General features: G+C 48.7%; 1 protein-coding gene across 1 annotated transcript in view; it reads left to right on the plus strand.

Moving 5' to 3' along the window:
* The window catches only part of PTPRK (protein tyrosine phosphatase receptor type K), a 536,009-nt gene that overhangs the window by 439,996 nt on the left and 70,584 nt on the right, over positions 1 to 25,429 (plus strand). Inside the window, exon 13 of the mRNA XM_054174148.1 lies at positions 666 to 702. Within this exon, the coding sequence (XP_054030123.1) occupies positions 666 to 702 (37 nt within the window). The remainder of the gene's footprint in view (positions 1 to 665; positions 703 to 25,429) is intronic.

Genomic DNA, 25,429 nt, shown 5'->3' on the forward strand with positions numbered 1-25,429 from the left:
AGATGAAATGAGCTGGCCCAGCAGCCTGTCAGATTGAGTCTTCAAACTGTCCAGTGTAGGGGACTCCACTGCTTCCCTTGGGAGATGATTCCAGTGTCTGACTGTGCTCATGGGGAAACATTTCCTTCTGGAGTGCAATGGGAATGTCCCCAGCAGTAACTTGTCCCCATCACCTCTTGTCTTTCCCATGGGACTCCTTGTACAAAGGGAGTCTCCAGTCTCCTGATAGCTACCCTTCATGTCCTGGTCCACAGCAACAGGGTCTTCCATCAGCCTTCTCTTCTCCAGGCTGAACAACCCCAGCTCTCTCAGCCCTTCCTCACATGGCAGGACTGCCAGTCTTCTGATCATTCTGGTGGCCCTTCTCTGGTCACTTTCATAGAATCACAGAATGGTCTGGGTTGGAAGGGACCTCCAAAGGTCATCTAATCCAACACACACACACCCCAGCCCCAGCCTGTCCACCTGTTTTTTGTGTAGCAGGGACCAAACCTGAACACAGCCCTCCAGAGCCCTGAGCCACCTTGTTGGGCTGTCCTAGCTGGTTGAGCAGATCTAGGCTGAAGGTGTGTGGTGGGTTGAAACTGCCACAAGGTGTGGAGTGTGGGAGGGCAAGAAAAAGCAACTTGGTCTGACTGTTTCCTTTCCTTTTCTCTCCTTGACAGGAAACCAAAACCCAGTGTGTCCGAATAGCTACGAAAGGTAAGAGGCCTGCTGTGCATGCAGATGAACTCTCCTGCTGAAGTGTGTGTTTCTCTCCAGTGTTTGAGCCAGAACCAGCACTAGCCCTCAGCCTTAAACCACTGGATTGTCTTTACAATTTACTGAGCTACTTGTTTTCATTTGGTGGTGTTGGGCCAAGAGAGGCTTGGTGCAGTGTAATGTGGTGGGTTGAAATTCCCCTCCCTCCCCCGCAGTGTTAAATTTGCCAGGCCAGCTCAGTTGGAAGCAAATGCAAGCTGTATTTACAAGCAAAACTACAACCTACAATGGAATGCAATGAATGTGTACAAAATACACAGGATTGACAGTATTTACAGGTGTTTACAATTAATAAACAGCACAAGGACCCCCCCTGGTCAAAGACCAGGGGAAGTTACCAGGTTCTCCTTCTCTGCCTTCCCCTATAGACCCCTGTACAGAAAGGAGCAGAAAAGTTAGACTTAGCCAAAACAATGCAGCCAAGGTCAAGCAGAAGCCAGTTAGTATCTCTCCCAGAGTGAAGAACTGAGAAGGGAAGGATGGGTTTGAGAACTACATCTTCTGGTAGATATAAATATCATAGAATAAACCAGGTTGGAAGAGACCTTCAAGATCATCGTGTCCAACCCATCAACCAATCCAACACCACCTAATCAACTAACCCATGGCACCAAGCACCCCATCAAGTCTCCTCCTGAACACCTCCAGGGATGGTGACTCCACCACCTCCCCAGGCAGCCCATTCCAATGGGCAATCACTCTCTCTGTATAGAACTTCTTCCTAACCTCCAGCCTGAACCTCCCCTGGTGCAGCCTGAGACTGTGTCCTCTTGTTCTGGTACTGGCTGCCTGGGAGAAAAGACCAACATCCATCTGTCTACAACCTCCCTTCAGGTAGTTGTAGAGAGTAATAAGGTCACCCCTGAGTCTCCTCCAGGCTAAGCAACCCCAGCTCCCTCAGCCTCTCCTCACAGGGCTGTGTTCCAAACCCCTCCCCACCTTTGTTACCCTTCTCTGGACTCGTTCCAGCAAGTCAACCTCCTTCCTAAACTGAGGGGCCCAGAACTGGACACAGGACTCGAGGTGCAGCCTAACCAGTGCTGAGCACAGAGCACAATGGCCTCTCTGCTCCTGCTGGCCACACTGTTCTTGATGCAAGCCAGGATGCCATTGGCCCTCCTGGCTGCCTGGGCACACTGCAGGCTCATGTTCAGCCTACCATCAACCAGTACCCCCAGGTCCCTCTCTCCCTGGCTGCTCTCCAGCCACTCTGACCCCAGCCTGTAGCACTGCCTGGGGTTGTTGTGGCCAATGTGCGCACGTGTTCAATCTCCTGCCCTTGGCCTCTGCCCATCTGTCCAGCCTGTCGAGGTCCCTCTGCAGAGCCTCTCTCCCCTCCAGCAGATCAACTCCTGCCCCCAGCTTTGTGTTGTCAGCAAACTCACTGATGATGGACTCAATGCCCTCATCTAGATCATCAATAAAGATGTTAGAGAGCACAGGGCCCAGCACTGATCCCTGGGGCACACCACTGGTGCCTGGCCGCCAGCTGGCTGTGGCACCATTCACCACCACTCTCTGGGCTCGGCCCTCCATATCCCTCCCATCAGATTGTTCAGAATGGTCTTTATTTTCCTTTTTACACTCAGCAGTGATTTCTTTACATTTTACTACTTTTCTGCTCAAGATCTGGGAAGCATTTTAAAGGCATAGCCTGAAACTATCACAGGCAGCATTACTCAGAAGGGTAGCAAAGCAAGCCCTCAGGTTTTTGTCCCCTGTCTGTGGTTTTCTAGACCTGCTTTTAGGCTGCAGGAGGCTGATAGCTGGACTGGAGACTAGAAAGCACACTTGGTTAAACTGTCTGTTATGCTGGCAATTATTTCCAAGCAGGGGGGGAATATCATTTAAATGAAGGACATGATAGTTAATTTTCCCAAGGAAGAGCTCCAACTGTTAGCTAGATGTTGGGGAGGGTTGATTGCAGAGCTAAGAGTGGCTGCATAGCAGTGGGAATAAATCACATTGACCCCACAGAACTGGGGGTTAATCACAGACTGCTCACTCCAAAATGCTGATTCATCTTCAAATGGGGACTTGCTGGTTCTGCTTATTGTTATCTCTTCCTTTGACTAGTTTCAGATCCACTCATTTTGGTTGCTTGATTGTCTCAATGTGAGAGTTGTTTGATAGGCTCCAACAGAACAAATAAGAAAGGAGCTTACAAATGCCGGAAGAGTACTCTGCAGAGACCCAACAGTGCTCACTGCATTGTCTCTTTCTAATTGCATATTGATACTCAGCATAAAACCAACTGCAGTCATGGGGCTGTTCAGCCTGGGGAAGGGAAGGTTCCATGGAGACCTTAGAGCAGCTTTCCAGTACCTGGCTACAGGAGAGCTGAGGAGGGACTTTTGAGAAGGGCTGGGAGTGACAGGATGAGGGACAATGGCTTTGAGCTGGAAGAGGGGAGATTGAGGCTGGAGATGAGGAAGAAATTCTTTGCAGGGAGGGTGGTGAGACACTGGCACAGGTTGCCCAGGGAGGCTGTGGATACCTCATCCCTGGAAGTGTTCAAGGCCAGGCTGGATGGGTCCTTGAGCAACCTGGTCTGGGGGAAGGTGTCCCTCACCATGGCAGGGGGTTGGAACTGGATGATCTTTAAGATCTAATTCCTAACACCTCCTGACAACTAAACCATGGCTCCAAGTGCCACATCCAAGCCTTTTTTTTCCCTGCAGGTATCTTCAAAGCAATGACAGCACAACCACTTCTGTCACAGCATAGATATGTCTCCATTGCATTTTGCCCCAGTAAAACTAAACCAGGCTGAATTTACCACCTGGGGTCCATAGTTTCTTAAAGATGGTTCCATCTTAGGATGGTTCTCTTGCCAGGCATCTCATAGTGCCAGAATATCAACAGAGCCAAGAGCCCCACAAGTGAGGCTGGGGACCACAAGAATTTCTCAGTGAGTGCTACCAATGTGCAAAACTTCTGATTTATGCTTAGTAACTGGTTTGCAAAACAGGAATAATATGCCCCAGGACTGAAAGTTCATGCATCTAGAAGTGGCCTTGGTGCAGAACACTCCTGATCTCCATCATCTACAGCTGAATAAGGCCAGGCTGGATGTGACTCTGAGCAACCTGATCTAGTGTGAAGTGTCCCTGCCCATGGCAGGCGGGGGTTGGACCTAGATGATCCTTGAGGTCCCTTTCAACCCTAACAGTTCTGTGATTCTGTGATCCCTTCCAACCCAAGCCATTCTTACGAGTCTATGATTCCATGAGCAAGCTGCCATTTGAAAGTACTGTGGTGCCACATCAGCACCGTTTTTTCCATCCCTTCTTTGACTTTAAAACCTTTTTCCAAGTAAGAGCAGATGCCTCTAATGAGGTTGTACCAAGCCAATGTCTCCTTGAGAAATCAGGAAAGAAAGTCTGCTTCTCAAGACACCTTCATGTTTTTCACCAAGTGAAGCTAATAAAGCCAGGAAATTAAACCCATGAACTAAGTCTTCTGTGAAAAGTACATCAGCATTATCTCTCTCATGTTTACCTGGCAAGATTATGTGTTTGAATTAAAATATATTTGCATAAACAAATGTTTATGTACCACAAGCATGTGTTGCTGGGATTTGAGTCAAGGGAGAGGCCTGAAAGCCTCAGAAGTGACTTTAAATACTGCAGGAGTGAGGAAGGGGAAAGCAGTGGTGGCTCTCATGAATTCTCTGGCTAGTAATAACAAAACAGGGAAGGAATTCACCTGGTTTGGGAGGGAATGCTTAACAGTACCCAGTCCCCCCAGTCTCAAAGCAGTGTTCTGAAGGGGACCTACAGGAAGGCTGGGGAGGGACTTGAGGTGACAGGGTGAGGTGCAGTGGTTTGAAACTGGAGCAGGGAAGATTTAGACTGGACATCAGGAGGAAGTTCTGCACAGGGAGAGTGGTGAAATACTGGAACAGGTTGCCCAGGAATGTGCCTGGAGACATTCAGGATCAGACTTGATGTGGCCCTGTGCAGCCTGATCTAGTTAGAGATGTCCCTTCTCACTTCAGGGAAGCTGGACAAGATGACCTTGTCTCTCTTGTTTTCAGCATCAATTAAAAGCCCAAACTAAACAGTTAATTATTCTCTGCCTCTTTATTTTTCTAATCTAGTTAGTAGCATTTCCCAGTCACTAATAATCTGTTTCCTACACACAGTAACCACAGGAGAAAAGGAATCTTGTTTTCTGAAGTACAGAGAAGAGCATGGAGACTGAGGTGGTAGGTCATTAGTAGCAGAAAGATGGAATTATGGTAGGGAATGTGTTACATAGAATCATAGAGTCATAGAATTGGCAGGGTTGGAAGGGACCTCAAGGATCAGCCAGTCCCAACCCCCTGCCATGGGCAGGGACACCTCACACTGCAGCAGGTTGCTCACAGCCACCTCCAGCCTGGCTGCAAACACCTCCAGGCAGGAGGCTGCCACCACCTCCCTGGGCAACCTGTGCCAGGCTCTCACCACCCTCATAGGGAAAAACTTCTTCCTAACATCCAATCCAAATCTACCCATTTCTAGTTTTGCTCCATTGCTCCAGTCCTGTCACTCCCTGACACCCTCAAAAGTCCCTCCCCAGCTTTCATGTAGCCTCCTTCAGATACTGGAAGGTCACAATTAGGTCTCCTTGGAGCCTTCTCTTCTCCAGCCTGCACAACCCCAACTCCCTCAGTCTGTCCTCACAGCAGAGCAGCTCCAGCCCTCTGCTCATCCTCGTGGCCCTTCTCTGGATACCTTCCAGCACCTCCAGATCCTTCCTGTAATAGAGGCTCCAGGAAGCCACAGTAAGGTCTCTTGACAGAACAAACAAACAAACAAATGTTACTTCTCATTTCCTACAAAAAGTTCTCAAACTTCCCAAAACTGATTTGGGAAGGCAGAGTTCATCCAGTCCTTGTCATGGTCATAGCACAGTGACTATGTGATCACTGAACCTGCCTAACCAAAGCATCGCTGGAGGAGCCAGTAAGAGCTGCGTGGTTCTCATGGCACACACTTGCAGAGCAGCACAGGATGCTGCTGACTGATCAGTCACATCTTGGAGCTGAGGTTTTCGTTTCCCATTTCATTTTACAGCCTAAAATGCTATCAGCTAACTGCTGAGGGAACAAAACCAGATTAACATGGTCAGAGAAGAGTGACACTTCAAATTAGTGAGCATGTAAATAGACATTTAAGAGGACAGAAGGGACAGCAGAGCTGTTATTAAGCAGGGAGTACATGAAGCTGACATTTCTGACAGGCTTTAGGCTGCCAAGTTTGAGGCTAACACTGGTTTACATGGAGGGGGGTTTGTTTGTTTGTTTTGTTCAGGGGACTAGAGAAAAAAACAACATTGGCAATTTAATTAGAAGAAATCTACTGTGGCAGGAAATCAGAAAGTATCACAGTATCAGTCAGGGTTGGAAGGGACCACAAGGATCAGCTAGTTCCAACCCCCCTGCCATGGGCAGGGACACCCCACACTAGATCAGGCTGCCCAGAGCCTCATCCAGCCTGGGCTTAAACACCTCCAGGGATGGGGCCCCAACCACCTCCCTGGACAACCCATTCCAGGGCTTCACCACTCTCATGGGGAAGAACTTCCTCCTCACCTCCAGCCTGAATCTCCCCACCTCCAGCTTCATTCCATTCCCCCTAGTCCTATCACTCCCTGAGATCCTGAGATGTCCCTCCCCAGCCTTCTTGTAGGCCCCTCTCAGATACTGGAAGGCCACAATGAGGTCACCTCGGAGCCTTCTCTTCTCCAGACTGAACAGCCCCAACTCCTTCAATCTGTCCTCATAGGAGAGGTGCTCCAGCCCTCTGCTCATCCTCGTGGCCCTTCTCTGGACACTTTCCAGCACCTCCAGATCCTTCTTGTAATATGGGTTCCCGTGGCAGCTCTGTCCCAAAGTAGTTAGAAGAAAGAAATGAAGTCCAAGGCTCCTCTGCCCGCATTTGAAACAAGAACTCCTTCACCTCCAAAGTCGTTTCCCCTCGTGGCTTTCATTTGCGTTATCAGTTGAGGCAGTGCAAGACTTCTCTCTCTCTGTGCATGTTCGGTTCCTACAGATGGGTGAAAACGCCACTGGAGAGGGTGGGCATCTGGAAGTAATTGTGAAGGAGCAGAAAATGAGTTTTTAATCTGATTTGAGGAATCAAAAGGTCTGGGTGGTAACATTTCACCGGCAAGCGTGCGTTTAGTCCGCCATCATTATTGCTCTGAATTCATTCCCACAGCACTTGGGGATTGATCCAAAGGCCTTTGATGTCAATGGGAGTCCTTCCACTGACATTAATGTGCTTTGGATTAGGTCTTTAGAAGTCATAAATCTGTCTGGAGCACAATTATTGCCTTGAAATGGTTCCTGATGATGTTTCTGCTCTGAGGGAAATTTGTGAAAGTCACATCACCTCCTGTAGCAGGATGCTCAGCAACGTCTGCTGCTGATTAATGCACCAACAGGGCAAGATGTCAGCTGCTAAATGCCTGTGAACCCAGGCTCCTCTCCCTGTTGTTTTTATGGTTGGATCAATGCTCCTGCAATGGCTTTGAGCTGCACCATCCTAACAGGCCCTGGAGACCAAAGTGGCAATGAAAACTGAGAGAAGATGTTGCCTAAGTGACGTCTTGCTTTTCACCTGTTGGTGGGAAATGAGCTGCTTTTGATGTGTTTAAACTTCACTGATCTTTTGCATAATGTCCTACCAGACAAAGAGGAGGTTTTCACTGCCTTGCTGAGCTACCTGAAGATGGAAGCAGAATATTAGCCTGGCAGATTTTCCCTCTTTTGTCTGGGAAATTGCAGTAGCTCCCCGAGCAGCCACATCTGCCAGTTCTGATAAGTCCTACCCGTGGTTGTAAACAACACATTGAATGATCCTTTGATGGAATACTTGATGATAGCCATTAGAAAAAAAGAAAGGAAAGGGGAAAAAAGGTAGTTACCTGAGGCACATGTCCAGATTTCCAGCCACAGCACCTACCATAGAATCATAGAATGTTAGGGGTTGGAAGGGACCTCCAGAAATCATTGCATCCAACCCCCTGCCAAAGCAGGATGACCTGGGGCAGGCCACACAGGACCATGTCCAGGTTGGCTTTCAAGGCCTCCAGAGAAGTAGACTCCACAACCTCTCTGGGCAGCCTGTTCCAGCACCATCCCAGTAAAGAAGTTACTCCTCATGTTGAGGTGGAACTTCCTGGGTTCTAGCTTATATATTCTTTGTCCCACACGTTGAGTCCTGTGTCCAGTTCTGGGCTCCTCAGTTTCAGAAAGACATTGAGAGACTTGAAGGTGTCCAGAGAAGGGCAGCAAAGTAGGTGAGGGGTCTGGAGCACAGCCCTGTGAGGAGAGGCTGAGGGAGCTGGGGTTGCTTAGCCTGGAGAAGAGGAGGCTCAGGGGAGACCTTATTGCTCTCTACAACTACCTGAAGGGAGGTTGTGGCCAGGAGGGGGTTGGTCTGTTCTCCCAGGCAACCAGCAGCAGAACAAGAGGACACAGTCTCAAGCTGTGCCAGGGGAGGTTTAGACTGGATGTTAGGAAGAAGTTCTTCCCAGCAAGAGAGATTGGCCTTTGGAATGTGCTGCCCAGGGAGCTGGTAGAGTCACCATCCCTGGAATTGTTTAGAAAGAGACTGGATGAGGCCCTTGGTGCCATGGTTTAGTTGATCAGATGGTGTTGGGTGATAGGTTGGACTTGATGATCTCAAAGGTCTTTTCCAGCCTGGTTAATTCTCTATTCTGCTCTTTATTATAAGGTCCTAAAAAGAAGTACTCTTTTCTGCTTGTTGCTTGACAGCTCTAAGAAGTAAAGGTTCCTCTCAATCACTTAGTGATTTTGATGTTTAGCACTTATGACACTGCCTGAGTCAAGCCATTTTCTCTCTTCTTTTTTTATTCACTGTTTAAGAATTATTTTGGTTAAGACTAATTTGGTTTTCACTGATTGGGAATCATTTTGATCACAAATATTCTCTAGTCTCCAGCCCCTTTCCCAGGAAGTTATTGCTACGTTTTGAAAGAGCAGTCGACTGCTTCTGGTCAGAAAAGTCTCATGGATGAGGAAATCTAGTAAATGCAATTCATCTAATCACTTGCCCTACTGCTTAGGGAATCATTACATGCAGACATTCTCTTATTGAATTTAGTGGGGTTGTGGCCAGTAGGTCAAGGGAGGCTTTCCTACTCTGCTGCTTTGCCCTGCTGAGATCACATCTGGAGCATTGTGTCCAGTTCTGGGCTCCTCAGTACAAGGACAGGGATCTACTAGAGAGTGTCCAACAGGCTCTGAGGGTGATGCAGGTGTTGGATGATAGGTTGGACATGATGATCTTGAAGGTCTCTTCCAACCTGGTCTGGTCTATTCTATTCTATTCTATTCTATTCTATTCTATTCTATTCTATTCTATTCTATTCTATTCTATCCTATTCTATTCTATTCTATCCTATCCTATCCTATCCTATCCTATTCTATTCTATTCTATTCTAATCTATCTGCCTGAGGAAGAAAGGCTGAGAGCCCTGGGGCTGTTTAGCCTGGAGAAGAGGAGACTCAGGGGAGACCTTATTACTGTCTATAACTACCTGAAGGCAGGTTGTAGTTAGGAGGGGCTTGGTCTCTTCTCCTAGGCAGCCAGCACCAGAACAAGAGGACACAGTCTCAAACTGTGCCAGGGGAAGGTTTAGGCTTGAGGTGAGGAGAAAGCTCTTCACTGAGTGAGTTGTTAGCCACTGGGATGTGCTGCCCCGGGAGGTGGTGGAGTCCCCATCCCTGGAGGTGTTCAAGAGGGGATTGGATGTGGCACTTGGTGCCATGGTTTAGTCATGAGCTCTGTGGTGACAGGTTGGACTCGATGATCTTTGAGGTCTCTTCCAACCTTGGTGATCCTGTGAAAGGCTGAGAGCCCTGGGGCTGTTCAGCCTGGAGAAGAGAAGGCTGAGAGGGGATCTGATCAATGTTTACAGATATCCAAAGGGTGAGTGTCAAGAGGAAGGGCCAGGCTCTTTGCAGTGGTGTCCTGTGATAGGACAAGGGGCAGTGGACACAAACTGGAACACAGAAGGTTCCACCTCAACATGTGGAAAAACTTCTTTGGTGTGAGGGTGCTGGAGCCCTGGAGCAGGCTGCCCAGAGAGGTTGTGGAGTCTCTTTCTCTGGAGACTTTCAAGACCCATCTGGATGTGTTCTTGTGTGACCTGCCTTGGATGGCCCTGTTTTGGCAGGGAGGTTGGTCTGGATGATATCTGGAGGTCCTTTCCAGCCCCTACCATTCTGTGACTCTATGATCAATAGACCACACATTAGCACAGTGGTGAGAACCCCTTCAATAATCCATCCTTGTATTAACAACTACCTTTCATGGTGATATTTTGGATAGAAGCCAAAGTAGGTTTGAGCAATGGTGTTCACAGTGTACCTGGACAGGAAGGACAAGCAGGACTTGATCTCAGGAAAGAGTGATGCCCAAAGAACACAGAGCTTCAGCAACCTCTCAATCAGAACTGTGCTTCTTGGGTGATATGAAAACCACTTGGGGTCCTAAAATCAGCATTGCTGGGTATCTCTGTAGCTAATCAAACATTTCTAACTAAAGGAAAAGAAGTTCCTCCTCCTTCTCATTAGGGATTTATTAAACTCTTTGCTTGTCATCACTGGCAAAAGTGCTAAGTGAAGTTCTACAGCTGGTCATAGAATCCTAGAATCATAGAATGGTGTGGGTTGGAAGGGGCCTCCAAAGGTCATCCAGTCCAAACCCCTCTGCAGATCAGGTTGCCCAGAGCTCTGTCCAGCCTCACCTTGAATAGCTCCAGGGACAGGCAATCTGTTCCAGTGTTCCACTACCCTCATGGTAAACAACCTCTTCCTAGTCATCTGGAAACATGGAGCATCATTGCCAAGCATAGTGGTGCTTCCTAAACACTGCCAGAGGTGTTGCAGTATGGCTGATTGGCACTGCTGCCAGGCTACCTGAACACAGAGACTGAAGCTTTGCAGTAGGGCTGATTGGCACTGCTGCCAGGCTACCTGAACACAGAGACTGAAGCTTTGCAGTATGGCTGATTGGCACTGCTGCCAGGTTACCTGAACACAGAGACTGAAGCTTTGCAGTAGGGCTGATTGGCACTGCTGCCAGGCTACCTGAACACAGAGACTGAAGCTTTGCAGTAGGGCTGATTGGCACTGCTGCCAGGTTACCTGAACACAGAGACTGAAGCTTTGCAGTAGGGCTGATTGGCACTGCTGCCAGGCTACCTGAACACAGAGACTGAAGCTTTGCAGTAGGGCTGATTGGCACTGCTGCCAGGTTACCTGAACACAGAGACTGAAGCTTTGCAGTATGGTGATTGGCACTGCTGCCAGGCTACCTAAACACAGAGACTGAAGCTTTGCAGTATGGTGATTGGCACTGCTGCCAGGCTACCTGAACACAGAGACTGAAGCTTTGCAGTAGGGCTGATTGGCACTGCTGCCAGGCTACCTGAACACAGAGACTGAAGCTTTGCAGTATGGTGATTGGCACTGCTGCCAGGCTACCTAAACACAGAGACTGAAGCTTTGCAGTATGGTGATTGGCACTGCTGCCAGGCTACCTGAACACAGAGACTGAAGCTTTGCAGTATGGTGATTGGCACTGCTGCCAGGCTACCTAAACACAGAGACTGAAGCTTTGCAGTATGGTGATTGGCACTGCTACCAGGCTACCTGAACACAGAGACTGAAGCTGTGTCAGCAGACTGGCTTTGAAGTTCAGGAGTGCAAACTGCTTTCTGCTCTGATGGGAAGCTCTGTGCTAACCACACTATTTCTGGGAGTGTGCTGACCAAAAGGCAATGCAGATGGACCACACAGGAGAGAGAAACTCTTTGAGAATGCTGTGGTTATCACACATCTGTCTGTCAGAGCAGGAATCATAGAATCCAGAGTTGTTTGGGTTGGAAAGGCCTTCTAAGATCATCGAGTCCAACCATCAGCCTAACACCACCATGGCCATTAAACCATGTCCCAAAGTGCATGTCCAGGAGACAGTTACAGGCACTGCTAAAGCCATTTTTTGTAGCCAGCTAAATTCAAAAGGGGACAGAATTCCACCTTTGACTTTGGAAGGGTGTGGAGCCTTTTGTGCACACTTAGGAGTCTGGAGAGGAGTGTGAATATTCTCTGTGCTTTTCAGTGAGATGGTAATGAAGGCTCTTGATCAGGATGGGCTTCCACAACCCTTCACTGTCAAAGAGGTCACGAATCAGGTTGCATTCTTTGCCACATCTGATTAGCATGTGCAGGAAAGGTAACCACATTAATACCGCATCGATGCCAGAATATTTGACCTGAGCATTAAATCAGAGGCCCCATATCTGCTGGCTTGTGTTACTTGCTGTTTGCTGATGACTGAATATTGGTTATTCACACATATGGAGGCAGGCTACATATTATTGACTGTTTCAGCCCCTCTGCCAAGTGATTTGGCCAGGCCATTAGCAGAGGTCCCGCTCTAACCTCGCTGGGGTGGAAAATATCTGGAGGCAGTAGCCTGCACTGATAATACCCTCCTGAAAGTTGTGAGGATAGCAATGTTACTGCAGCAGCATGCTGAACACCACAGTTAGTGGCAAAGTCATGCAGGGAATAGCAAAAGCCAGTCCAGTACTTAGGATATGAAAGCAAAGTGTCTGAAACAAGAGACATCTGGCATGGACTAAAAGTAAACAGCTATGGGGTATTAGTTGCTGCCATCCTTGGCTGCAAAACATGGACTGGGCATGGAGCATCCAAACTGTTTCCAGTGCACTGCACTCATGCCTTTGCTGCCCCAAAGCTGTGGGGTGTCACCTTGATGCTGCACTCCTAAATGGCTGTCAGGTTGTCAGCACTGAAGCAAGAGTACAGGGCGTCCAGTAACGCCAGACCTGCCTCTCAGCTTGCACAACAGGCTGCCCAAAGCAGTTGGGATGCAGGGGAAAGCTCAGAGGCAGCATCATGAGATGGTTATTGGACACATTCAAGGCACTCAAAAAGTTTAAGGCATTGGTGAGACCTCACTTGGAGTACTGTGTCCAGCTGTGGGACCCTCCAACACAACAGGGATGTGGGCCTGCTGGAGCAGGTCCAGAGGAGGCCACAAAGATGGTCGAAGGGCTGCAGCATCCCCCTGTGGGGGCAGGCTGAGGCAGTTGGGACTGTTCAGCCTGGAGAAGAGAAGGCTCCAGGGAGACCTTAGAGCAGCCTTCCAGTACCTGAAGGGGTGTTACAGTTGGAAGGGAGAACTTCAGCCTAGTCCCTGATTGCAAAGACTGAAAATAAATTACCATTGGATGTAAAAGGAAAATAATGCTAAGGTCTACAGGATTCATTGGGTGGCTAATGGGAATATAGAGCAGAGGCATAATCTCTCCACTTCTAGTTTTATTCCATTCCCCCCAGTCCTATCATTCCCTGACACCCTCAGAAGTTCCTCCCCAGCTTTCTTGGAACCCCCTGCAGATACTGGAAGGCCACAAGGAGGTCTCCTCAGAGCCTTCTCTTCTCCAGACTGAACAGCCCCAACTCTCTCAGTCTGTCCTCATAGCAGAGCAGCTCCAGCCCTCTGCTCATCCTCATGGCCCTTCTCTGGACACCTCCCAGCACCTCCAGATCCTTCCTGGAGCAGAGGCTCCAAAACTGGACACAGTGCTCCAGCTGTGGTCTCACCAGAGCGGAGCAGAGGGGGAGAATCACCTCCCTCGACCTGCTGGCTATGCTTCTGTTGCTGCAGCCCAGGCTCTGCTTGGCTCTCTGGGCTGCAAGTGCTCACTGCTGGCTCCTGTTGAGCTTCTCATCCACCAGGATCCCCAAGGCCTTTTCTTCAGGGCTGCTCTCAAGCCAGTCCCTGCTCAGCTTCTATCAGTACCTGGGATTGTCCCAGCCCAGCTGCAGGACCTTGCCCTTGGTCTTGTTGAACCTCATGAGGTTGTCATGGGCTCAGCTCTGCAGCCTGTCCAGGTCCCTCTGGATGGATCCTTTCCCTCCAGCTATCTGCTGCACCACAGAGCTTGGTGTGATCAGCAAACCTGCTGAGGGTGCACTCAATGCCTCTGTCCATGGTGCCAACAAAGACGTTGAACAAGTCTGGTCCCAGTGCTGATCTGTGAGGGACTCCACTCATCACTGGCCTCCACTCTCAGACATTCTCCTGTCCTGCTGGTGTTTGTTAATTTGGGGAACTTTGACTCCTGGTTGAATGTTTTACATCAAAGTGGAAAAGTGAAAAAAAAGAAAGGTATCCCAATGAACACTAGAACCCCAATTTTACTTTATTTGTAAGCATGATGGGTAGCTGGGGAGAGTTACAGACCCACAGTGTCTTTTTAACTTGGTTAAACAACCAGGAGTACTGCCTCCAGTTCTGGAGCCCCTATTACAAGAGGGATCTGGAGGTGCTGGAAGGTGTCCAGAGAAGGGCCACGAGGATGAGCAGAGGGCTGGAGCTGCTCTGCTGTGAGCACAGCCTGAGGGAGTTGGGGTTGTGCAGTCTGGAGAAGAGAAGGCTCCCAGGTGACCTAATTGTGGCCTTCCAGGATCTGCAGGGGGCTCCAAGAAGGCTGGGGAGGGACTGCTCAGGATCTCAGGGAGTGATAGGACTAGGGGGAATGGAATGAAGCTGAAGGTGGGGAGATTCAGGCTGGAGGTGAGGAGGAAGTTCTTCCCCATGAGAGTGGTGAAGCCCTGGAATGGGTTGTCCAGGGAGGTGGTTGAGGCCCCATCCCTGGAGGTGTTTAAGCCCAGGCTGGCTGAGGCTCTGGCCAGCCTGATCTAGTGTGAGGTGTCCCTGCCCATGGCAGGGGGGTTGGAACTAGCTGATCCTTGTGGTCCCTTCCAACCCTGACTGATTCTTTGATTCTATGATCTAGTTCCAGCCCCTCTGCCATGGGCAGGGACACCTCCCACCAGCCCAGGTTGCTCAAGGCCTCATCCAGCCTGGCCTTGAACACCTCATCCACAACCTCCCTGGGCAACCTGTTCCAGAGTCTCACCACCCTCACTCTAAAGAATGTCTTCCTAACCTCCAGTCTAAACCAACCCTCCTCAAGCTTCTTGCAGCTTTGTCTGTGCTGAGCAGTAATTTGCCAAATAACAAAAACCAGCTGTTTGGGGTTTGGGGTTTTTTTCCCTCCTGTACTCTAAGGACTTTCCATCATTTCAAAGTCTGGCTTTTCTTCCATGTACCAGGTTTCTCCCCTCACACCTAACAATGTGTTTATTAGTTCATTCCCCCAGGAGCAGTGTGACAGAAAGATGCTGGCTTAGGGATATTTTAGGGTTTTTTCAAGACAAAAAGGACTTGGTATCAGAATTGTTATTGATTTCCAGTCACTGTAAAGTACAAACACATCACCATAAATGTTAAGTGCCTAGAAGAATGTAAAAGAGCAGCAGCTTTGAGTAAAAGAGAAATACCAGAGGAAAAGGGAGTCAGACTGAAGTAAATGCAGTGAACTGCTTTCTGTAGGAGTCTGGGAGAAGATACCAGGGCAAAGTAAAGGGAGTTGGGGCTGTTCAGTCTGGAGAAGAGAAGGCTCCCAGGAGACCTCCTTGGGGCCTTCCAGGATCTGAAGGGGGCTACAGGAAGGCTGGGGAGGGACTTTTGAGGGTGTCAGGGAGGGATAGGACTGGGGGGGATGGAACAAAACTAGAAATGGGGAGATTGAGATTGGATGTTAGGAGGAAGTTCTTCCCCATGAGGGCAGTGAAACACTGGCTCAGGTTGCCCAGTGAGGTGGTGGAAGCCTCATGCCTGGAGGTTGCTGCAGCCAGGCTGGATGTGGCTGTGAGCAACCTTAGCTAGTGTGAGGTGTCCCTGGCCATGGCAGGGGGGTTGGAACTGGCTGAGCCTTGAGGTCCCTTCCAACCCTGACAATTCTGTGATTCTAAATGCAGTGAATTGCTTTCTGTAGGAGTCTGCAAAATGAAATCAGAGCAGAGTAAATGCAGTGAGCTGCTTTCTGTAGGAGTCTGGAAAATGAAATCAGACCAGAGTGAATGCAGTGAGCTGCTTTCTGTAGGAGTCTGGAAAATGAAATCAGACCAGAGTGAATGCAGTGAGCTGCTTTCTGTAGGAGTCTGGAAAATGAAATCAGACCAGAGTGAATGCAGTGAGCTGCTTTCTGTAGGAGTCTGGAAACAGAAATCAAGCTACAGAAAATGCAGTGAACTGCTTTCTGTAGGAGTCTGAAAGATTTTCTTCACATGGCTACTGTAAAGAGGGCATTTTTCCTTTTTGTTCTTAACCCAGACCCTGAGCACATCAATATTTGATGTGACCACAAGTAGTATATACATTGCATTCAACCCCAAGTGTATTTCAGACCTGGGCTGTTTCTACAGCGATGATACCAACTTGTAAATCCTTAATACCCTTAATGCTGCCCATATGTTGTTCTGAAATCCTCAGGGAGCTGTCAAAAAATACAAATCAAGGAGGGAGTTAGGGGCTCCAAAAGCTGAAACCAGGCCTAAGCCAGTCTAACAGCTAAAGATTTGTCAGCTGGATCCTAATGCTCCTAAACCTTTGGCGTAACAAATGTTGCCTTTGAGAAGCTACCCCCTTATATCTGGGCATCTGAAATCACTCCACAGAAATGCCAGGAAATGGAGGGAAATGAAATGCTCTCATTCTAAAGAGAAGGCATGATGCTGGCATCTGTGCTCCTGCCCCCAGTGCTGTCCTTCTGTGCCACAATCAGCCTGAGCTTTTTCTCAGATTTATGCCTGTGGGCATAATGGGCACCTGGAAGTCATTTGGAGATGGCAGTTGTCCTCATTTGGTTTTGTGCTTTAAACCTTTATCCTCATCCACTCTCAGTTCATAGGTTCATAGAATGGTTTGGGTTGGAAGGGACCTTAAAGATCATCCAGTTCCAACGCTCCTGCCATAGGCAAGGGACGCTGCCCACCAGCCCAGGTTGCTCAAGGTCTCATCCAACCTGGTCTTGAATACCTCCAGGGAGGAGACATCCATGACCTCCCTGGGCAACCTGTTCCAGTGTCTCACTACCCTCACTGCAAAGCTGCTAAGATGGTTGTGGGTTGGGGCAACCTCAAGCACAAATGCAGGCTGGGTGGAGAATGAATAGAAAGAAGTCCTGAGGAGGACTTTAGGGTGCTGGGTGATGAGAAGCTCAATGTGAACAACATGTGCTTGCAGCTCAGAAGCCAGCCATGTCCTCAGCTGCATCAAAAGATGTCTGGCTAGCAGGTGTAGGGAGGGGATTCTGCCCCTCTGCTCTGCTGCAACTCCATCTGCAGTGCTGGGGCCAGGTCTCAAGTCCTCAGCACAGGAGAGACAGGAATGTGTTGGAGTGAGGCCAGAGGAGGCCACAGCGATGATGGGAGGGCTGGAAGCCCTCTGCTGTGAAGCCAGGCTAAGAGAGTTGGGGTTGTTCAGCCTAGAGAAGGCTTCCAGGATGCTTTAGAACAGCCTTCCAGTGTCTGAAGGGGGCTAGAGAAGAGCTGGAGAGGGACTTTCTACAAAGTCAGGGAGTGACAGGAGCAGGGGGAATGGCTGCAAACTGGAAGAAGCTCAATACAGATTTCATATTAGGAGGAAATTCTTCCCTATGAGGGTGGTGAGGATCTGAAACAGGTTGCCCAGGGAAGCTGTGGTGGCTTCAAGCCTGGAATTGTTCCAAGCCAGGTGGGATGGTGCCTTGAGCAACCTGGTCTATAGTAGGAGGTATCCCTGCCCGTGGCAGGGGGGTTGGAACTAGATGATCTTGATGGTCTTTTCCAACCCAAACCACTCTGTAAGAATTCTGGGTTTACTCTGAAGCAGTGTGCAGTCAGATTGCTCTGTGTTAGGAAGCATTTCTTCACTGAAAGGGTTCTCAGGCACTGGAACAGGCTGCCCAGGGGGGTGGCAGAGTCTCTGTCCTTGGAGGTGTTTAAGAGTGGTGTAGATGTAATGCTGAGAGACATGGTTTAGTCAAGGACCTGTCAGTGTTAGGCTAATGATTAGACTTGACCTTAAAGGGTCTTTTCCAATCTAGGCAGCTGTGTGCTTCTGTGTGTCCATTTGAAGCCAATTAAGGACTAGCCTGTGCAGGTGTTTTCCACCAAGAGGAGATACCCTTCATTCCTCAGCCTGTGCTAAAACTCTGTTTTTCACACACCTGCTAAAGGCCAGTGAGATGGATGTTCTCATCAATTTCTAGCCTTCCCATGGCTGTTTGAAACCCAAGACTTTTGAAAGCCGTGGGTCACTGCTAGATTGGAGGCTAGCCTGCCCTTGGGACGAAGAATTCCTGCTAGCCATCCTGGCCTTTGTGGGGAGCTTTGTGCCAGGTAACAATTGCTTGCTTTCTTTCACACCAACTATTCATGTTGCTGGGTATTATTTTCCCATCCACTCAGGGTAAACTGATGCACCAGCCCAGCATTCTAATGAGTTTCTGTTTGGTTAGGCAAAAAGTTGGAGATGGTGGGGAGTAATCGAATTACTCCTCTGGAGACAGGGATTTGGAAGTGAAGTGATGAGGTGAAGCGATTACAGCTGTAACCCTTGCAAGCAGAAAGGGATGTGTTATGCTAATCCTTTGTGAATGGCTTGAATTGAAAGTGAGGGGAGTAAAAAGGAATGCTCTTGGAAGAAGAAGGGGGTGTGAAAGGACTGCTATGTCATTTATTCTTTTTTCCTTCATCCTCTCTCAATATGTATAGAGGGGGGCAGGGGGGGAAGAGTAGTAAAATAGAATAGAATAGAATAAACCAGGTTGGAAGAGACCTTCAAGATCATCGTGTCCAAAAATGTAGTGGTTTACCTTTCCAAGTCTCTAATTCAAATCACTTAATCCCAAACTGCCTGAAATAGTGAGTAAAAAAATGGAGGGGAGGCAAGCAAGCAAAAACCATCCCCCAAAAGACAACCAACCAAAAAACCAACACAAAACCAAAGCCACAAGCAAACCCCTGACCCCACACAGAACAACAGCAACAATAAGAACCACCAATAAGCAGTAACAAGAAACAGAAAAAAGGAGGAAGGAGAGGTATGGCAAAAAAAAAAAAAGGAGAAGTGTGAAGTAATGTTTTACCTTTCCAAGTCTGTAATTTAAGTCATTTAATCCCAAAGGGCCTGAAATGGTGAGGAAAAAATGGAGGGGGATAGAAACAGTCTCAAGCTGTGCCAGGGGAAGGTTTAGGCTGGAGGTGAGGAGAAAGTTCTTCCCAGAGAGAGTTGTTAGCCATTGGAATGTGCTGCCCAGGGAGGTATCACAGTATCACAGTATCACAGTAACTAAGGTTGGAAGAGACCCCAAGGATCATCAAGTCCAACCTGTTCCAACAGACCTCACAACTAGATCATGGCACCAAGTGCCACGTCCAATCTCCCCCTGAACACCTCCAGGGACGGCGACTCCACCACCTCCCTGGGCAGCACATCCCAATGACGAACGACTCGCTCAGTGAAGAACTTCTTCCTCACCTCGAGTCTAAACCTCCCCTGACACAACTTGAGACTGTGTCCCCTTGTTCTGGTGCTGGTTGCCTGGGAGAAGAGACCAACCCCCACCTGGCTACAACCACCCTTCAGGTAGTTGTAGAGGGCAATGAGGTCACCTCTGATCCTTCTCTTCTCCAGGCTAAACAATCCCAGCTCCCTCAGCCTCTCCTCATAGGGCTGTGCTCAAGGCCTCTCACCAGCCTTGTTGCCCTTCTCTGGACACGTTCAAGTGTCTCGATGTCCTTCCTAAACTGAGGGGCCCAGAACTGGACACAGGTGGTGGAGTCCCCATCCCTGGAGGTGTTCAAGAGGGGTTTGGATGTGGCACTTGGTGCCATGGTTTAGTCATGGGGTCTGTGGTGACAGGTTGGACTTGATGATCTTTGAGGTCTCTTCCAACCTTGGTGATTCTGTGATTCTGTATTGCTCTGCAGTCCAATGTTTCAGGTATTTAGTGATGTTTTCTCTTTTCTGATATTTTCTCTTTTTTTTTTTTGCTACTCTTTTTTGCTGTTTTCTTCTTTGTTTTGCTCTTTTTCTAATGCTCCAATTATTTTCTTCACCTTTTTGCCTTTGTTCTGCATATCTGTTTTCCAGCCTGTTTCTTTTATTTTCATTTCTCATTTCCCTTGCCATGCCTCTGCATTTCCACTCTCTTGTCAGACCTAGGGCAGCTTCTTTAACCAAGAGCTGTCTTTCTGCCACTAAACCCTGTGAGTCACCCTCCTTTTATCCCCACATTCTTTCTTACTGCAGGGTTTCTCTAGCCCTGGGGAGAGGTCCACAAGGAGAGGAGGAGAGTGTTTCAAGGAGGAAAGCAATCACCTGCTGTAGGCAGTGAGCTCTTTTACCCACAATGCAGCCACATCAATAGCAGCCTGAAAGGAAGCTTTCTGTCCCCATTCTCACTTGATGAAAGTTCAGCTGCTCAGGATGATTTCTGGTGGGCAAAGACAGGCTTACCTGATGTCTCTTCTCTGCTGGCTTGAGAAGCAGGACCTGAAGAGCAGTCTTCACCTTCACAGGCAATCAATCAGTGGCCACTGGAATATTTCAGCAGAGCAAAGCAGGAGCTTTGTTTTTGGTTGTTTTTTTTTCCTTAAGTACTCAGGGCCAACTGGTTAAAGCTGGAGCCAGCTTTAAAAGGTGCCTGGGAGCCAGCTCTGATTGAATCTTCCAGGATTGGATTTGAAATTGCAACAGGCTTTCAAAAAAAGCCTCAGATGTGACTCTTCAGTGAAATAGTGGAGGAGATGCAAAGTTAGAGCTGTATATCAGAGAGCACTGTCTCATGCATTCAGTGATTTTGGGGAGCAAGGCAATAATGACTACCTAAAGCAGTGAGATAAACAGTCTCAGTGGTTGCCTTCACATAGGAAGTAAGAATAATTCAAGCTGGAAGGGACCTCTGGAGGACACCTGGTCAAACCCTGCCTCAGAAGCAGGTGCAGCTTAATTGGATCTAAGTTGGTAATTACATTAGATTGCTCAGGGCTGCCTCATGCTGAGCCTTGATTGTCTCTGAGGCTGGAGATCCCTCTTTGAGTGCCTGTCCCACTGTCTGACCACACTCACGCAGTTGTGGGGTGAGGTTTTTTCCATGCTCTGTGTTTTGAGATTTCTCTTGTTTCAAGTCCTGGCTGTTGCCCCAAGTCCTTTTGCTGTGTGTGTCTCTGAGAAGAGTCTGCTGTGCCTTCTCTACATCCATCCATCCCTGAGGCAGCTGAAGATGACTGTAAGATCAGTTCTCTCCTGCCTTGTTTTCTGCAAAGCTGCTTTCTGCCCCCCGGGCTGTACCATGGTGTGAAGTACAAGGTGTAGCATTTGTATTTGTGAGTGGAAGAAGGTGGAATCATTTTCGAGGCAGAATATCCTGGGTAGCTGAGTGGAAATCTCTCAGCCTTAGTGCAAGACTGGGAGCACAAGAGCTGAACATTTGTTTTTTGACCAGTTAGGCAGCCTGGCCTGCATCAGGAACAGTGTGGCCAGCAGGAGCAGGGAAGTCATTGTGCCCTGTGCTCAGCACTGGTTAGGCCACACCTTGAGTCCTGTGTCCAGTTCTGGGCCCCTCAGTTCAAGAAGGACATTGAGACACTTGAACATGTCCAGAGAGGGGCAACGAGGCTGGAGAGAAGCCTTGAGCACAAGCCCTACAAGGAGAGGCTGAGGGAGCTGGGATTGTTTAGCCTGGAGAAGAGGAGGCTAAGGGGAGACCTTATTGCTGTCTACAGCTATCTGAAGGGAGGTTGCAGCCAGGTGGGGGTTGGTCTCTTCTCCCAGGCACCCAGCACCAGAACAAGAGAACACAGTCTCCAGCTGTGCCAGGGCAGGTTTAGGCTGGATGTTAGGAAGAAGTTCTTCATAGAAAAAGTGATTACCCATTGGAATGCGCTGCCCAGGGAGATGGTGGAGTCACCATCCCTGGAGGTGTTCAAGAAGAGACTGGATGAGGCACTGGGTGCCATAGTTTATTTGATGAGATGGTGTTGGGTGATAGGTTGGACTTGATGATCTCAGAGGTCTCTTACAACCTGGTTAATTCTATTCTAGTCTTCTGTTCTAAGGAGGATCGGCACAGGCTGCCCAGGGAGGTGGTGGAGTCCCCATCCCTGGAGGTGTTCAAGAAACAAGTAGATGTGGCACTGTGAGACACGGTCTAGTGGTCATGGAGGAGCTGGATAGAGGGTTGGACTGGATGATCTTAGAGGTCTTTTCCAGCCCTAATGATTCTATGATTCACTAAAGTCCTATCAGGTCTGTCACTGACCAAAGCCTTTGTTTCCCTTCCTTGATGAGGAGAAGGGCTCATTCTCTGTGGGTGTTTGGCACTTGCTTGTAAGTGGGAGCTCGCAGCATGGGGTACCCTGCGTGTTTCACATCCCATTTTGCCAAGGGGACAATTTAAATGAGATACACCCAGGTGTGCCTTAGCCTGTGTCTCTGAGCATTGTTTTTTGTGTCAGTCCTGGTTTAATTGAATTTTTATTCTTAGTCTAAAATGCAGCTTGGGTTTTGCTCCTTGTTTGGCAAAGCTCAGGGCCTCGGTGCCGTTATTTTTGCCACCTCCTCTGTGAGAGCTGCTTGGCATCTCCTTCAGCTTGAGGTGATTTTCCTCCTCCAAATCAGTCCCATTTTAATCAGATCACAACTGATTGAAAACTCTAAACCCAGATTTGAGGCATAAATACCAGTACAGTAATCTTCTTTGCTAGCAACCCATTACATAAATCATAATACAATATTTGCATGTTATAGTTGGCTTCATTTATTTTGCCTTCCATGTGAGTTTGGAGCTGTTGCTGGGTATATTCTTTTCTTTTCTTTCCTTTGGTATAGTTGTAGTTTTGTGTGTGTGTGGAGAAGCTAGCTGGGAAAGCAACAGCCCAAGGTGTATCCAATACAGAGCAGCTAATTTAAGAAGGACATTGAGACACTTGAAGGTGTCCAGAGAAGGGCAACAAAACTGGGGAGGGGTCTGGGGCACAGCCCTGTGAGGAGAGGCTGAGGGAGCTGGGGTTGCTTAGCCTGGAGAAGAGGAGGCTCAGGGGAGACCTTCTTGCTCTCTCCAACTCCCTGCAGGGAGGTTGTAGCCAGGTGGGAGTTGGTCTCTTCTCCCAGGCACCCAGCACCAGAACAAGAGGACATAGTCTCCAGCTGTGCCAGGGGAGGTTTAGGCTGGAGTTGAGGAGGAAGCTCTTCACTGAGAGAGTTGTTAGCCATTGGGATGGGATGGGGACTCCACCACCTCCATGGGCAGCCTCTTCCAACCCCTGACCACTCTTGCACCAAAGAAATTATTCCTAATCTCCAACCTATCCTTCCCCTGGCACAATTTCAGGTCATTTCCTCTCATTCTATCACCTGAGTCTAGGGAGAAGAGACCATCCCCCACCTCACTGCAGCCTCCTTTCAGGGAGTTGTAGAGAGCAATGAGGTCTCCCCTCAGCCTACTCTTCTGCAGAGTAAGCAACCCCAGTTCCCTCAGCTGCTCCTTGCCCTGTTCCCCATATGTGTCACCAGCACTGTTGTCCTTCTCTGGATATGCTCCAGACCTTCAATGTCCTTCTTGGAGTAAGGAGCCCAAAACTGAACCCAGAACTCAAGGTGTAGCCTCACCAGTGCTAAGTACAGGCAGGCAATCTCTTCCCTTGTCCTGCTGGCCACACTATTGCTGATTCAGGCCAGGATTCTGTTGGCCATCTTGGCCACCTGCAAATGTTTTTTCTCTCTATTCTGGCACCTTTCTTGATGCCAAATTCAGTAAGCAAGGCTAGAAACAGGCCTGTGCCTCCCTGCACAGGGTTGCACACTGAGGGAAGGTGTTTGGGGTGCAGATAGGTGATGTAGTGGAAGAGTAGAGTAGAACAGAATAGAATTAACCAGGTTGGAAAAGACCTTTGAGATCATCAAGTCCAACCTATCACCCAGCACCATTTAATCAACTAAACCATGGTACCAAGTGCCTCATCCAGTCTCTTCCTAAACACCTCCAGGGGTGGTGACTCCACCACCTCCCTGGGCAGCACATTCCAATGGCAAATCGTTGGCATGCATGGGATGTCAAAGCTTACAGTCAGCTAAGGGCTGTTGCCCTCTCATCACAGCTGTTGACTACCATTGCTTTGGGGTTTCAGTGCAGAGGGAGGTGGCCTAGCTTAAAGTGGTGATGTAAGACCTTACAGATGGATCTGGATAAGCAGATTTGGGAGCCAGTGCATAATTAGGGTAATGGCACTGTATTTGATCTAAGATAATTCTTCATCTTGGGAATTCCTATATTTAGATCTTTAGATAAGGCCCTGGGGAGACCTTGCAGCAGCCTTCCAGTACCTGAAGGGGGCTACAGGAGAGCTGGGGAGGGACTTTTGACAGGGGCTGGGAGTGACAGGATGAGGGACAATGGCTTTGGGCTGGAAGAGGGGAGATTGAGAGTGGAGATGAGGAAGAAATTCTTGACAGTGAGGGTGGTGAGACACTGGCACAGGTTGCCCAGGGAGGTTGTGGCTGCCTCTTCCCTGGAGGTGTTCAAGGCCAGGCTGGATGAGGCTTTGAGCAAGCTGTGCTGGTGGGAGGTGTCCCTGCCCATGGCAGGGAGGTTGGAACTGGATGATCTTGAAGGTCCCTTCCAACCCAACCCATTCTGTGATTCTGTGATGTGTTGTGAGTGCAGTTTGGGTTGAGAATTTGCAGTGCTGTGCTGGAGGAGCGTGAAGCTGTCCTTGCTTTCCCCGGTGTAATTGCACAGGCCTGCAATAACTCTCCGAAGCCCCACACTGCCAGTAAATTCTCACTTACAATTTTATAGTGGCTGAAATTAGCAGGAGTTATGCAAAGAATGTTATTTTCCATAAATACAGCCAAATGGAACCTCAGACATTTGAAGGTAATGTGTGTTTTTTTTCCCCCATAAAGCACATTGTGTGAGCAGCTAAATGATAACCATTGTTGTAATGTGCTTTCCCTTGCTGAACTTCCTCAGTGTTACCTGCTGGAGAGGCACATAAAGCTGAGGTGGTGCTTGGTGCATTTGTTAGCAAACGTGGCTTTGGGTGCAATTGTCAGGCTTCATTCTGAACTGGCAGGTCATCCAGGAGTCATTGTCAAAAGCAGATCACTTCTTAATGCAGTGTTTTGCATCGCTGGAATTTGACAGCCAGCATCAGGCCAGGGTTTGGTTTGGAGTGGTGTTTGAAGGTAGGCTCTTTGTGCAGACTGCAACTTGAGCATTGATTAATTGCCCCTCTGGTCACACACTTAACACTCTCTGTGTTCTTCCTTAAAAACAAAACCACCTTCATAAATACAGAATACACAATTAACCAGGTTGGAAAAGACCTCAGAGATCATCAAGTCCAACCTGTCACCCAACACCATCTAACCCACTAGATCATGGCACTAAGTGCCTCATCCAGTCTCCTCTTATACACCTCCAGGGATGGGGACTCCACCACCTCCCTGGGCAGCACATTCCAATGGTCAATCTCTCTTTCTGGGAACTCTGGAGAGACTCAGTTCTGGGTGCATTCCTGTGTGACCTGCCCTAGGTGATATTGCTCTGGCAGGGGAGTTGTACTGGATGAGCTTTGGAGGTCCCTTCCAACCCCTAACACTCTTTGATTCTGTGATCTCATTGCCTATAGACTTGCTGCCTTCATATGTTCTCGGGGGGGGGGGAAAGATGTTGCAACAGATCTTACAACAGACTCATTGTGCTTAGGAAG

This window comes from Dryobates pubescens, chromosome 28, assembly GCF_014839835.1.
Source record: "Dryobates pubescens isolate bDryPub1 chromosome 28, bDryPub1.pri, whole genome shotgun sequence".
NCBI classification, from domain to species: domain Eukaryota; kingdom Metazoa; phylum Chordata; class Aves; order Piciformes; family Picidae; genus Dryobates; species Dryobates pubescens.